The 15,346-nt window shown below is 41.2% G+C and overlaps 1 protein-coding gene across 1 annotated transcript in view; it reads left to right on the top strand.

Moving 5' to 3' along the window:
* tenm4 (teneurin transmembrane protein 4) overlaps window positions 1–15,346 on the top strand; it is a 151,405-nt gene that overhangs the window by 111,494 nt on the left and 24,565 nt on the right. Inside the window, 7 exon segments of the mRNA XM_030744093.1 lie at window positions 2,271–2,532; window positions 3,837–4,104; window positions 4,198–4,341; window positions 8,113–8,362; window positions 8,763–8,783; window positions 11,966–12,198; window positions 12,954–13,108. Coding sequence (XP_030599953.1) covers window positions 2,271–2,532; window positions 3,837–4,104; window positions 4,198–4,341; window positions 8,113–8,362; window positions 8,763–8,783; window positions 11,966–12,198; window positions 12,954–13,108 — 1,333 coding nt within the window.

Here is a 15,346-nt window from a genome sequence, read left to right as displayed (position 1 = left end):
TGTTTGCTCTCCAAGCCCCACTTCTTCCTGACACTTTTATCAGTCACTGACACTCTAAAGGCCCGCATCTTTGCCGCTGGTTTGATGCCGATCATTCTCGCTTCCCCTCATTTCTTCCATCTTGCCGTTCTCCTCTTCCCTTTACTTTTACAAAAATCTCTCTTCTCTACCTCATCATCTTTACCTTCTTCACTCCTTTCATCTGCTCTCCAGCCCTTCGTGCTGTCTCTCCTCTAATCTCTCATTGCCTGTAAGCCTTTCCTTTCCATGCACGACTCTTTTACTTATTTCCAGCGCTTTCCTTGAGCCCAGGTCTCATGTCCTTTCCACTGCGCTGACTTTCCTCATCTCTATCCTTTTTCCATTTATGTGTGTCCCATTTCTTCCTTATGCATCACTCAGTTTTTTCCCTTTGCAAAGCTCCATACTCTTTTCTACCTTCCAGCATATGTGTAAACACTACTCCATCTCCCAGGTTCCCCTGTAAACATGCCCAGTCTCCTGCAACTCCCCTGCAATCACTGTAAACAGGCTCAGTGCAGCGTGAAATCAGAAATGCACCTGTTCAGCCACTTAGAAATGGGAAAGCTGTCTCAACTCATTTTTATGATGTGTTCTTTATTGTCCAAGGGCTTAGTTTTTTAAATTACCTTTTCCACTATCTGGGAAAGTTTTCTGGCCTAAACAAAAGAGGTTAGTTTAGTTTCTTTACAACTGTGTAGCCATTTTCTGATTGGCTGAGCATTAAGACAGACCCGTTTGCTTTTTTTTAAGCTTTTCTCTATTAATGAGAAAAATGCTGACATGGATTTAAGCTTATTACATTATTAGGTACTTGTGAGGGCCTTTATGGGAGAACTTGTGGTTTTACAGTCTTTATTCATTCTCACAAACTTTTTGCTCTGACCTTGGCTCAATTTAGCCCGGTTGGATGTCATGCAGTCCATTATAAATATACCGTTATATTGTTCATTAGCTGGCAAATGAGTAAAAATGTGTATCATTTGTACAGGGTGTGCCAAATTATCGACAGGGTTAACTTTCTTAGCTTGATGCATTTCCTAAGGGCACAAGCAAGTAACCTTGTGTAGGTAACTTAATCATTTTGTGGCTTAAGGCTATTGTCATGATTGATAACAGCCAGTGCATCCCTTCATCGATCGCCTATGCTGCCCATGGTAGTCCAGAAGTGTTTTGAGTGTGCGTGGCCCAAGCCTGCCAGGCATACTACAGACTAACTGAATGCAGCGGCATGGCCACTGATGGATCGCAGCTGCACGAGTGCTATGAGAGCCTTGCTCTGCAGACCCGGGACTGATGAAGAAGCTCACTTTGCTTGCACCCAGCCAAGGGCAAAACATCAAGGGTGGACCAAGTTGTTGTTTTATCACCACAGCTGATCAGATGTTTACCCTCAAGGGAAGTTAGACTGAGCAGGTTCTTTATATAAAAGCTTAAACCAACAGGGAGTTTGCCCTTTTTACGCGGCACTATTCAAACTTGCTTATTTACCTGTAATTTGAGAAAAAGTGCGCATGTATGTGTGAGGGAGTGTTTGCCTGTGTCCCAGGGGCCTGTAGGTGACCAGGTGCTAATTGGCTCTTGGAGAGAAATGACAAAAGCTGCAGAAGTCCAGTGCAGGTGCAGGCACTTTGCAGCAGTTGCCGAAATGCAGCCTGTTTACTGAGACACAGTCAGGTCAGTTCAGAGGCAGAGACCCTTTAATGCAACAGCAGATGGGATTGCATTGCAGGGCTTTTAGACTGATGTTAGAGTGGACAGGCCTCGTCTAAGGGATCAATAAAGCACTGGCGGCTGCCTCCATCCTACAGCACAACCCTGCCTCTCTCTAATACTGTACACATGTGAGCATAGGGGCAGCATGTCACGTGGTGTGTGGAGTGAAATAGGCATGTCTGTAATCTGCTATTTTCCATTCTTCAAATGAAATATTAAGATTATGAAGCTGAAGAGAACCGCTTTTTTTACACTGTGATCTATAATCATATTTACAGCCTGTGTGTACCAGAGAGATAATAAAATAAAAGCATCCTTTCTTAACAAACTGTTTTTTTTCTGAAATTATGAATTTATTACTGTTTGAGCTGGTATACCTCCTGAATAGAGAATAACAAATGTGTCATATTACAATAATGGCTACTATTCGCTTTCTCTGTATTTGTTATTGTTATTCATCTTAAAGGGAAATGAAGAATATTAAACGGTGACTCAATTCATCTCCTTTGACATTGTGCGCATCTGTGTTCCAGTTTTGACTTGGTGACCAATGGGGGCATAGCCATAGCCCTGCACTTTGAACGTGCTCCATTCATCACCCAGGAGCACACACTCTGGTTGCCATGGGGACGTTTCTTTGTCATGGATACCATCGTGATGCGGCACGAGGAGAATGACATCCCAAGCTGTGACCTCAGCAGCTTTACCAGACCGAGCCCGGTGGTGTCCCCAGCTCCGCTCACCGCATTCGCTGGCTCCTGTGCTGAAAGAGGGAACGTCGTACCTGAAATCCAGGTGATGCTCTGCCCCCACCCTCATAGCCCTGCAGGTTGTAATGTATGTGGGTCTCTCCTGCAAATGACTCACGCCATACAGCTGGGAGAGGTTGTGCAGATGATTTTTAAGTGTAAATGTAACACGGCTCATGGCAGTGCTGTTTTATCACTCTAATGTAATTGTCCTGTAAAATTTGGATATTTCACAAATTTGCAATGTACATTATACTGTCTTACTGCAGAGTGATGATAATTACCTCATCTAAAGCAACAGTTTGGATACTCTGGGTTGTAGTCCTGCAGATTAAGCATACAAGTACCACTGGAAAGGATTTGCGTTTTCTAGTTATGGCTACATTTGTATCTACGTGCGTCTTTTTGATGTAAGCGTCTACTTTGGCTTCTGTGTCGGTGACCTGTGTTGCTGAGCTGGTTGTGTGGCTGCTGTATTTCTAGCAGATTTCTCTGTGCCCTTCTCTCATTACTCTGCCTCCCAGTTTGCCTCATAAGATTTATGGCATATCAGGGAATTTAGTCTGCGGTAGAGTTTATTTATAGGAGCCTTGTCTTTGTTGCTCCTTGTACAGGCACATCATCCCATTTACAGTTGTAAAAAAGGATGCTGATAAGTCAACATGAACAGCTGCACTGTTTGAACATTTAAAAAACACATTAAGTCACCTGAACTGTGTCTCTCAAAGTAGCTGTTTTGATTGTGATTCAATCATACAAGACAGGAGTTGGTCAACCAAACTGCTGCTGTCGAGCCTTCATCCTGAATGTAAACACTGTGCAGTCTATGAGTGCTGACCCACTGCTCTTACAGGTCTGACCTCAGCTGAAATTTCCAAAGGCAACAGCATCTTACTAAGCTAACTTTTATTATTCTATATATTATTGGACTTGGCAGGCTCTGAGCCCAAGAGCACCCAGGTTACACAATTGTGATATGGATTTCAGGGAAAAGCCTGCTGTCCTAATGGAGGACTTTCTATTATGAAATCAATTATGGAAAATTCTCATTGGAATACATAATGAAGAAATTCTTCATCCTGTGCCATGTAATGCCTGAGCATAATTGTCCTCTAATTAGTGTTTCAAATCTCCCTTGGGTACATAGAAGTGGTTGGAGGCAAGGCTAAAAACATACATAACAAAGGCTGTGGTGGCCATCGGCTAACAGACTGACAAACTGATATCCTGTGTAAAACAAACCAAAGCAGCACCATTTACTCAAACATGACAGGACACAACTTATAACATATCAACAACCATCATGGCCGATGTTTGTTGTCATTAATAAGCTTTGTTTTCCATCCATAGTCTCTGCAGGAAGAAGTACCCATACCTGGAACAGATATGAAACTCGGCTATTTAAGCAGCAGGACCCCAGGTTACAAGTCGGTGCTAAGGGTGATCCTCACCCACTCCTCGATCCCTTTTAACCTGATGAAGGTTCACCTTATGGTGGCTGTGGAAGGCAGGCTTTTCAGAAAGTGGTTTCCTGCAGCCCCAAACCTCTCCTATGACTTTATATGGGACAAGACAGATGTCTACAGCCAGAAGGTCTATGGTCTGTCTGAAGCTTTTGGTAAGTGATCAAACACATCTTTGATTTTGCTTCATTTATCCAGAGAACGCATAATTTTGTACCACTAGTTTTATCTTTGTGTTTGTTCCATAGTTTCGGTTGGTTTTGAGTATGAGTCATGTCCAGATCTTATTCTATGGGAGAAGAGGACTGCTGTTCTTCAGGGCTACGAAACCATCGCCTCCAGACTGGGAGGCTGGGCTATAGACAAGCACCATGCTTTAAATATCCAGAGTGGTGAGTCAGCCGGTTCTTCCTTTTCATTTATCTTTTTGTCTCCACAGCTTCTGTGTTCCTTTTGGGCCTTTTCACCTTTTACTTTGGACAGCAGCAGCAGAGTAGACGAGGGTGAGGGAACAAGATGAAGGAAACTCAAACCCAGGTCTCTGCTGCAGCCTTTTGGTACATGAGTTGCCTGCTCAGCCAGTGAACTATACCAGCACTCTCTCAACAATATAGTTTTTCCCACAACATTTTAATTTAACACTAATAAATGTGTACCAGTTGGCAGAGTCATGGTCTGCTGGTTTGTTGTGGGGGGCTTTGTGCGTTTTAGTTTCCTCGTTAATCTCTGAGTTCGGGTTTTTGTCTCATGTCCCATGTTTCGGGGCTGGGATTATTGTCTGGGTTTTTTTTTTTTAGGTTCTGTTGGAGTTTCTGGTTCTTGCTTTAGTTTTGATTCATATTTGAATTTTTCCCTTGTTGCTTTTGAAAGCTGAGTTGGAGTTATTTGTATTTGGGTCCTTGTGCTCTGTGTTATTTAACCTACGCTGTTTGTGTGTCCTTGTGTGTCATGTTTTTGTGCATTGTTTGAAGTTTTGAGTTCTTAGTCATCTTCAGGTGTTTGATTTTCTATTGTGAGTCTATGTTCTTTGTTTGTTTTTGTTTATTGAGGTTTTGAACTTCTTGTACTCTTGTATTTTAGGCCTTTAACTTCTTGTTGTATATGAGTTCTAGTTGCTGTTTATGGAGTCTGTTATTCGTGCTCAGTTTCCTCACTCTGTGTTTATTAGTTATCCTCTGAGTTAGTTCTCTTTCTACTCTGGTAGTTAGTTGTCCCCTGTGCTTTCTGCTTAGCTTTACTTCCTCCCCGGGCTTATTGTCTTGATTGTCTACACCTGTGTCTAGTTTGCCCCAGCTGTCTCCACTTCCCAAATCACACCATGTGTATAAATAATCTTGTCCTCCCCCTCGGTCTTTGTCCCGGTGTCTGTTAAGCTCCTCTACTGTTTTTTCTCTCCTTCTGTGGGCTCCTGGGCTTGTTTCGATGTTCTTGCTTCTCATTTTTGGACTTTATTTTGTATTCTGTTTATGAACTCTGCATCCTCCTTAATAAATGGCACGCCTTCTGTTTAGTCAGTGTGCATCTCGAGTCTGGATCTATTAACCTGCAGTCTGTGGCAGGTGGGGTCCTTGTTTGTGATTTTTTTGTTTGTTTGTTTGTTTGTTTCACCTATACTGCCTCTAATAATACTGATAAAACTGGAACACATATTGTCCCAGACATAGCAGTGATAAATGATTATTGCTGGTATCAGCAATTTTATGCCAGAAATAATATAATAGCATAGAAGTGCAGGTGCGTCCTTTCAAAGATCAGTAAGCTTTTAATGTTTAATAATATTGAGACAGATGGAGTACAAAAATATCTTTAAATGTATATAACTATGCTAAAATATGTATGTATCTTAAAATCACTCTGCATATGTCTGTGTGCCTGTGCATGGTGCTGATTGAACACAGAGGGCAGACCAGAAGAGAGAAGCAGCACAGCCAGAAAAGGCCGAAAAATGGGTCTCAGATTTCTTTCCTTCGGCTCAGCTGCTGTGAAAAAACACACCTTAATCTTATAATGTAATAAAAGTCTAGCAAAAACATTGGTGACATAGTAACAAACCTGCATAATAACAAATGGGTAATATCAGTATCAGCTAAAATGAGTGAGGTTGAAAGTTATAGATTTAAGTTTATATGAAGTAAAAATAGTTTCAAGGCTTATTATAAAAGCATTTATTTAAAATTCTAGCAAGCATTTAAAAATGTGACAGTCTGGCTGATCCCAGAACAGAGTTTGTAAAAATAAAAAAACAGTGTACATTTTAGGATTTTACATTTTACACATATGATTCAGAACGTGCCAAAAAGAGCAGAAAGTGCCGCAGGTTCCACCCCGCACTTTAGACGATGCTTTTAATGTAACATAAAACTGTCCTCCCTGCCTGTAGCATTTTTGGGCTTTATTCCATTTAGCAGTGTCGTGTAGCCCCAGATAGATCTGACTTTTTATTCCCTCCATCCATTTTTAGGTGAGGGAGGTCAATTTTCTTATTGCCATCAAATTACTCCTGAAAGGCAGTAGTAGAAATAACTTTGGGCAGCACCTGTCACTTCACAGTCTGTGTCTGGAAGGACTCATCAGAGGAGATGAAGCATACTTGAAAAGTGCTCAGGAAGGTGGCATTTTGATCTGTCACGCTAAACCTGCTGAGCCTGAAAGTGGAGTCCAGAGGAGGGAGAGAACTGCCCTCACCACCAGCACTGCCAGTTCCTCCAGTCGCCCCCTCTTTTGGCACCTTAGCGTCTTGCTCGTGCCCAGCATTTTTAGAATCATCCCTAATTTAATTGCTGTCAGGCTGCTACTCCCCGCAGCAGCAGTCCCTAAGATTAAATCACGTCCCAGGAAGGGGATGCTTGGCTGATCTCTTCTGATAGACCAAATGTTGTGCTGCTCGAAGATCTCAGGTCACTAAGTACCATCAGATGCAGCAAAACTACAACAGACACGCAGATGCTGAATTTCAAATCTGATTACATTGATTGGGCAGCGAAAACATCTTTACATTTCCATATTTGGCAACACTAATGTAAAAAAAAGGATGTGTGTCGGTTCAGATCTGAATGTCTGCACATCTATGATATTCTTACTGTTTTAATTTGGTTTGCTGCAAAGCTGGTGGAGCTTGACAAACAGGTGAAATATATATTTTTTTCTTTTGGGTTTACTTGTTTGGATTTCTTTTGTTATTTTTATTTATTTATTTATTTATTTTGTGATGGTGCCTGTGTGATCATTTTCTAGCTCCAAGAGATTATGCCTGTGCCGAGGGTTTCTCGGTTCCCATTTTGCTGTGAAATTGTGCCCGTGTTTTCATCTACCGAGACGACCTCTTATTGCAAACGCAGGCGCTCGCTGCAGTTTTCATGGCTGTAGTTAATAGAGGAACACACACAATCCTATTTACAACCACATCAAATGCTTATCTTTGTATTGACTTACACTTTCCCTTAAATCTTTCGTCCAGTATACCTTTTAAACAGCATTAAGCCGCCTTAAACCAGTAGGAGACAGGAACTCGAGGAGTCAGAGCAGTGGAAGAAGTTCCCACTGGTATCATGTTAGCATACGCAGACCCATCAAGGAGAAACATGAAAGCATTCAGTATGAATCACATTTTGATCCACTTGTTAACTGAACTTCATTACATAGGCATCGAGCAGCTTGAGGATCTTAATTGATCAATTAAATCCTACGACGTGGAATTTGCAGATTTATTTGTATGGACTTCTGTGCAGCTCAACACGCCAGATTGGAAATCTGTTCTCTATAGATTCCAGGTTCAGCTGCAGATTACAGCCACCAGCTGCTAATAATGGCAACACACATGTTTTTGTAGTTTTGTAGGTGCTAATTTAAGTTCCTTTATCATGTAAATTGAACTTGAAGTTAAATTTGTGTGTTAGTGTTGGGGGGAAAAGCCGGCCTTAATGCGGTCACCTGGCTTTTTTTTCTTTTTTTTTTTGGAAACACTACTTTCAGTGAAGATTGGAAAAAGCTGATTTAATTTCTCATTGTTAAAATTCACCTCGAAGCAAAATTGCAGAACATTTCTTGCTGTCAACTGGCCACGCCGCCTTGTACTTCTTCCCTTAGTATCCACAGTAAAGTCTTTAAAGTCTCCTTAACCTAAATAAGTTGTGTTATTTGTTTCTTTTCTGCACCTTCATCAGGTATTCTTCACATGGGCAATGGAGAGAACGTCTTCATCTCTCAGCAGCCTCCTGTAATTGGCAGCGTGATGGGGAATGGGCGGAGGCGCAGCATCTCCTGCCCTAGCTGTAACGGCCTTGCTGACGGAAACAAGCTGATGGCCCCCGTGGCTCTGGCTTGTGGCTCAGATGGAAGTCTGTACGTGGGTGACTTCAACTATGTGAGGAGGATTTTCACCACAGGGAATGTCACCAGCGTCCTAGAGCTCAGGTAACAGAAGAGCAGCCTACTAACGTTCGCTCAGGACCGTGAGCCCAGACGGGCTCGTATACAGGTCATAAACCACAGAGGTCGATCGAGATAGACAGAAATGCCCTGAAGGCAAAGGATTGATGGTTCTGCCTCTCTGATTCACCTGTATCGGCTGGAGTTTGGATCCCACAAGGGATGAAGAGGATGTAATAAGGTCTTAACTGAAAATGTTAAGGAAAGATTAATTTCTTAATGCTCCCTGGGAGAAGATTGAATTTATTTTGAAAAAAATTGTTTAGTCATGCTTCTCTTTTGATTAATTATGGCTACTACTTTTTAATTCCATCCACTATCAACTAACCTTTCCTTTCCTTTCTCTTCCTCTTTGATTTCTGCTGCTTTTGGCAAACGTTAACAGAAATAAAGACTTCAGGCATAGGTAAGCCATGCAGTAAAAACACATCGAAAAGGGTACAGCCTAGATTTGCACTTGTGAGCAGAACTCATTTTAAAAATAATATCTACCTTCAATATAGTTGTAGATGTTGGTCCTTTTACACATGAAAGACCAAACCGAGAGATATTTTTTACATTGTGTGCGTTTGTTGACTTGTTATTTACTGCATTTATGCAAACAAACTAAATAACTTGAAATGATTTGCCTCTCTGCCCTCCTGTCATCGCCCACCTGGGCTGCACCTACAGCATTCTGTCAATATTAGTATGAATGGTAAAAAAATGAATGAGCAGCATAATTTGATTACCGCATTATGCAGCTGCAGTTGTTTTAATCTTCATGGAACAGCTTCTCTCCCCAAAAATATCATCATATTTTAAAATCCCGGTCTTCTCTCCTCATGCCAGTTTATTCTATACACTCAGTGCAATCCCACATACAGTAACACCAGACAGCCCTGATGTTATGGAGAATTTGCAGTTTTTGATAGTGTCACTGAGTGTTTAATGTAAGAGAATCTAATTTTTTTTATGTAATAAAACTGAAATATTTATCTTTATATTTATAGCATGTACTATAAAACTCAGGTTAGCAGGGCTGCATGTTACAGATTGGCAAATGATTGCAGGCGTAAACAGAATATAAGACTCTCATTGTGCGTACATAGCCAGGTGAGCCTGCTAAAATGGCAGCTCAGTGTAGATTTTATCACTGGCTTAAGATACAGAGACTTCATTTTCCGTGGCAGGTGGTGGCGAGGGAAATCTCTGTGTGCTGTCTTTAGATACTGTGTCTCAGGCAAAGGGCTATTGATTGATTTTCTATCACAGGGTCATGACTTTAGCTGGGGAACTGTTAGTCAACCTGAGGATGAAAAGCCTTGTGATGCTGGTCACTGGCCTCTATTTCCAAGAGAATGACCAAACTAACAACACACCCAGAAGCTCTCTGTTGCTTTTCTCTGCATCTGTCTATTCTCAGTCTTCTGCATAACAGAAATATTGATGTCATTATGCTTCTGTACATTAACTTAGACATCCCACATACACACCATCGCTTTCTTTGCTAGAACAAGATGCATCGAGACCTTGTCCCTCAGCAATCTAAACACATTTGCATATTGAAAAGGAGATTTATCCAGGAAAGCACAGCATGTGTCTGCATGAAATAGGTGGCTGCCTCCTGTTCATGTGTGAGCTAGCGATAGGAGTGGGAGGTGGGTGATGTTACTGCAGTGTTCATTGACCCCCCCTGCTAAGGATGTCCCAATCTGCTCCGACCATTTCCACGACAGCATGCCGCAAAATCCAATTATCTTCTACAAACTAGATGTTGTCAGTGAATGTAGATGGGGTATATGGCCATAGCTCAAGGTCAGAGAATAACACCTCATAGTTTCAAACACTATGGGGGGGGACCAACACTGTTTTACATGCACCCAGGAGCTGATAAGGTATCAGCTGATTGCACATGGCAGATAGAATACAAAGCCAGTTCCTGAGATCTGCCACTGACCTACTCTAAGATAGCAGTCGTTTTTCGAAGCCAGCCGGTTGTACCTGGAGTAGACTGAAGAGCATCATATCAGTCAACTAGGTCAGCAGGCAGATTGTGACATGTGCGCCTGAGGTTTGCTGCAATACCCTGTCATCACTGATTCACTGAAGGTCAATTGTCATTTAAAATTATGTACTGGAGACGACAATTCCACAGACACGCTCGTCTTTCTCCTTCTTGTGTTTTAAAAATGTGCTCTTTGGCGCTGTCGTGCTGACCATAAGCCCTAAAGGAACCCTCAAGGTTATAGTTGAAAAACTGTCTTAATCCACTTTGAATGACGTCCCGCTGACAGGCTTTTCCATAATGCTTATCAGCTCTGGCAGAACGGTGCTGTATGCTGCTCTGATAAGTCTGTTCATCTTTAAGGTGGCAGGAACTCCTCATTGCTAAACTGGTTACTAGTTCCTTTGTTTTGTTCTGTTTTATTATGAAAAATAGTCAACAAACAATTCAATTTTTATTTTTTTAATTTGAATTTTACTTAATAAGGTTTTAAATCAACTTTCAGGTTGTTTTTGATATAATTCTGACATTAAGTAACAAATAAGTAAAACTGTGTCAGTCAGGTGGCACCTGAAAAAGAAAAATACCTTTAATCCAAGTAAGATTTGTGTAATGAACTCTATTTATGGAAGCATAGCCAAGCCTGTAAAATCACTTTTAAAATAAATTTTTAATAATAAAGTTTCTAGCATCTGGCATGTGCATAATAAAGTATAACTGGACTTTCTTGCAATCTGTCATGCTTTGATTTTTCAGCATAAACTTATATTTATGGTAAGCAGAAGTGAAATTTTAATGAAAATATTATTCTTTATCACTCTGATTTGCACTTCTGTGGATTTGTCTACAGCTATCTTTGTTTTCCGTCACCTATCCTGACTGGAGTACATCAGTAGGTTGCATGCATCCTGCCGCAGCAGGACTGGTTATATTTGGTTCTTATTGTGCGTCTGTCAGGTTGGGCAGCCTCCTGTGGATGTGAAGGATTACTTTGTTGGCTGGGAATTAATAGGATATTTTCCTGTGCTGGAATATCTGCCTGATGGATGCATAATGTTTGGAGTCCTAGTTCAGTGATGCATTTTTGTTTTAGGTAAATTAATAGCATAATTATTTGCACTTTTGTTACTGTATGGATGGTTCCAGATAGCTTTTTTTCGGCTGATATTGGGGGAATTTCTTGGCTCAGTACTATTAGCTCCAGTCCACCCTCATTTCTCTGTGAGATACAGCTCAGTCGATATTACCATTGTTTCAGTAGCATCATACACTATATGATACTCTGTATTTAAAGATGCATATGTACATGCATACAGATATGGATATATTATACTAGTGTTTTCATTCCCTTTTCTTACTAAGCTGACTGTATGAATCCTAAGCCGCACTATTATGTCATGTTTAATCTCATTTTTATTTTTCCATGTTTAATCTCATTCTGTTTTCTTTGTCCTGGTATAAACTGTAATTGTGCCCAATTGACTCTTTAAATGGCTTTTGAATCCATTTTAATTGTATTACACAATGTTTCTTATTGAAAGAGCTGTAGCCCTTCCAGCTTTATTGACTTGAGCCTCTTCCTCTCTTTTCCCTCCACTCAGCAACAGCCCTGCACATAAGTACTACCTGGCCACCAGTCCGGTGAGCAACGCCGTGTACCTTTCAGACACCAGCAGCAGGAAAGTGTTCAAGGTTAAATCACTGAATGTTGTGAAAGATGTGGCCAAGAATCTGGAGCTGGTGGCGGGCACTGGTGACCAGTGTCTCCCATACGATGACACTCGCTGCGGGGATGGAGGAAAGGCTGTCGAGGCCACTCTTACTAACCCACGAGGTACTGCATGCATAGTATTAAAATGACTGTTTGTTTGCCTCTTTATCTCAAGTAATCAGTACATATATAAATTATATGCACCGATTATCAAATACATCTATATGCACAGCCGTCTTTTGCCTTCAGCCGTTACCGCAGACGTGCAGCTAACTAGCTAGTTATTTTTAACTGCATGTTTTTCTCTGAGTTTCTTCTTTTTCTCGTTGCTTCCATATGGGCATGAAGCATTAGTCATTCAATCACGTGCTTATTCTTTGTCCTCTGCTGTGTTGACATTATGAGTCACATTTACTGAAACAGCCCCTTTGAAATGTGCATATCTATAGTCGTGCTTTGCACTGAAACACAGAACGGTCTGCTCTAACTACTGTAAACCTGAGCTCCTTATTTTTAAAATAATATTTGTCAGGCTCTGAGGTAGTAGAAAATACAGGGGCTTGTCAGGCCTCCTAAGCTTCACTTGTTTGAGGCGGAGATAGGGAAGAGGGAATAACACTGATGAAGTTTTTGCCATAATGGAATCAATACTTACAACACTCTTCATTTATTTTGATGTTTCTATTGTTCTTCTTTACTGATTAAAAAAAATCAGTCCTAGTATTAGATTTCATTGTCGTGATTAGTCTTTAATTTTATTGCAGTGAACTGTCCCTAATTGTCATTTGGTGGGGCTCTGTGCTCATATTAAGACACAGATAAACAGAATCATTTAAGGATATTTCCCTCTTCCTCTCATCGTGTGGCTTTATCTGCAGGCATTACCGTGGATAAGTACGGTGTAATCTTCTTTGTGGATGGGACCATGATTCGCAGGATTGATCAGAACGGCATCATCTCTACTCTTCTGGGATTCAATGACCTGACCTCTGCCCGACCTCTCAGCTGTGATGCTGTGATGGACATATCTCAGGTGTGACCCCTCTGAACTGCGCACAGGCGTGTGTTTTCCTGTCTCTCAGCCCACACGAGTCTCCTTGAATGACCCTTGTTTTCAGGATGCTTACACCCCCACGTATGATGGTGTTTCAGCCTTTTGATGCTCCAAACAGGCCTTGGTTTAGATATGGCGCAAACCCACAGGGCTTTGTAAACGGTTCAATATTATCTTTTATTACGTTTTCCTGTGTTCACTTTAGTTTTTGTCCTCCAATTAATCATAAACGATAAAACTGGTGACCAAAATAGTTCAGGTCAGTTCAGCTCTTTTTTTTTTGTTGTTTGTTTTTTGACCCACATGCAGAAATTTATTTTGCATCCAGGTGAAAAAATATGTAAATAGGACAAGAAAACATTATAGACTGCAACTCATGTAGAGCCGGTTTGTGTTTATTGCTTGTGGAATAAATGAAATCTTTTACTGCACCAATTTTTTTTTCCTGCAAAATGTGCATCTCTGACCTGAGAGGAGGATATCAAATCTATTAACCAAAGGATTGTCTGTTGAAAATTAAATTACTTAGTTTTTGCTGGTGCAGTAGATTATGAATTTGAGGAGGAAAGAAACAAAGCAGTGCAAGGCTGCTGAATCACAAAGTTTAAATCACCTCATGATTAAGATACAAATACAGACTGATAAAAAAAAAAAATGAATAAAAACTGAAAATGAGCAGTTAAGCTCAGGGCTTCTGCAGTAACTGGACTAAACATATTACAGCAGTACAGAACCGTGCTGAAACCAGAGGAGGCGCTGCGGTTTTTTTGCAGCCTCCACATCTGTGTCGCATCCCTAAACGCAGAATTCCGATGACCTACAGCTGTAGGGGAATGAAAAGGATGACCTATAACCTCAGTGGCTCTGACTTCATGCACAAATCTTCACTGACGCACATGAACACATGTATACATACACACACACACACACTAGACAGAACACATCCCCCAGGCAAGGACACTGCACTGAGGTCACTCTCTGGCTCAGTGACTTCCCATTTGGAGGTGACAAGACAGACTTTTTGCGTACATGGCTGTTTTTTCTCCTCGCCTACCTCGTAGTAAATAAAATCCCCTAAAAATAATTTGTATGTTTGGGGGTTTGTATGTTTGTTAGTTATGTGCCATCTATGTGATTCAGTTTTAGTTCCACTGATAGAGCATTCTCAGTGTGCACACACGTGTCTGTCTTGTGCCTCTTTGTGCATTTTGCTGAGTGTAACTAGCATACAGGTGTTGAGGGGTTGTCACATGCTTTCTATGGGAAGCTTTGTGTGTGTGTGAGTGTGTGTGTGTGTGAGTGAGAGAATGATAGTCAGTGCAGGAAGCAAAGTCTACAGCTGCCCATTTGCAGCCCCAGGGGAACTCCATCCGCCCTCGTGACCTCTGCTCGCTGCTCCTTTACCTCGTCACGCACACAAGTGCCTATAGATGCTCGCCATCCCAGTTTCACAAACACAAGGACGCGTGCAGACTGACTGCAGCTCTACAATGATGACAAATCACACAAGCATTGCCAGAGACACTCAGACAGTAAAAAGCGTCCATTAAAAATTCATCCGGAGCACATAGCGTCCTTCTTCAAACACTCCCCAACTCCTCACTTAGAACCTGACTCTCTCTGGAGAAGGCTCATCACAGTGGTCATTACTTTTGCTTTACCACACCTGGCACACAGAGGCAAGAAATAAAGCCAGATTCCTCTCTCCCCTCTGATGAGGTCATTGTTATCTTACTGTGCCATCTGTGCAGTGAGCAAACTGCAGCAAAATTCACTCTTAATTCGATCTATAGTTCTGTAACCTTTCATTTAACTTCTGAGTATCAAGCAAAAGGACAAGATTTTGACCCCATCTGTGTTTTTTTTTTTTTTTTTGCTGTTTCTTTCTACCAAGGTCTTGGGTTTATTGCTTTCTTAGTAGAACTTCCTTTTTTTTTTTTTTTTTTAAGTCTTGGAAATCTTCTCTGCATTCCCCGCTGAGCTTAAATGCAGGAAAATCACGTCTTAAAACAAGATCACTCAAACATATTTCAGGGGTGTTAGCAGCTTCAGAAAGCTTTATCTAGACTATGACTGTGACATTCAGTTCAAATCTGAGAGGAACTTCAAATAATGACATATTACTCTTCTTGAGGCAGGCATCATGCTGGTACTAGAAAAGAGTGCAGAGATTACTAATGGAACATGTCATTAGAATTCTAATACAAGTTCCATTAC

This window comes from Archocentrus centrarchus, chromosome 13 (genome assembly GCF_007364275.1).
Source record: "Archocentrus centrarchus isolate MPI-CPG fArcCen1 chromosome 13, fArcCen1, whole genome shotgun sequence".
NCBI classification, from domain to species: Eukaryota; Metazoa; Chordata; class Actinopteri; order Cichliformes; family Cichlidae; genus Archocentrus; species Archocentrus centrarchus.
This window is presented reverse-complemented; position numbering and strand designations above follow the sequence as displayed.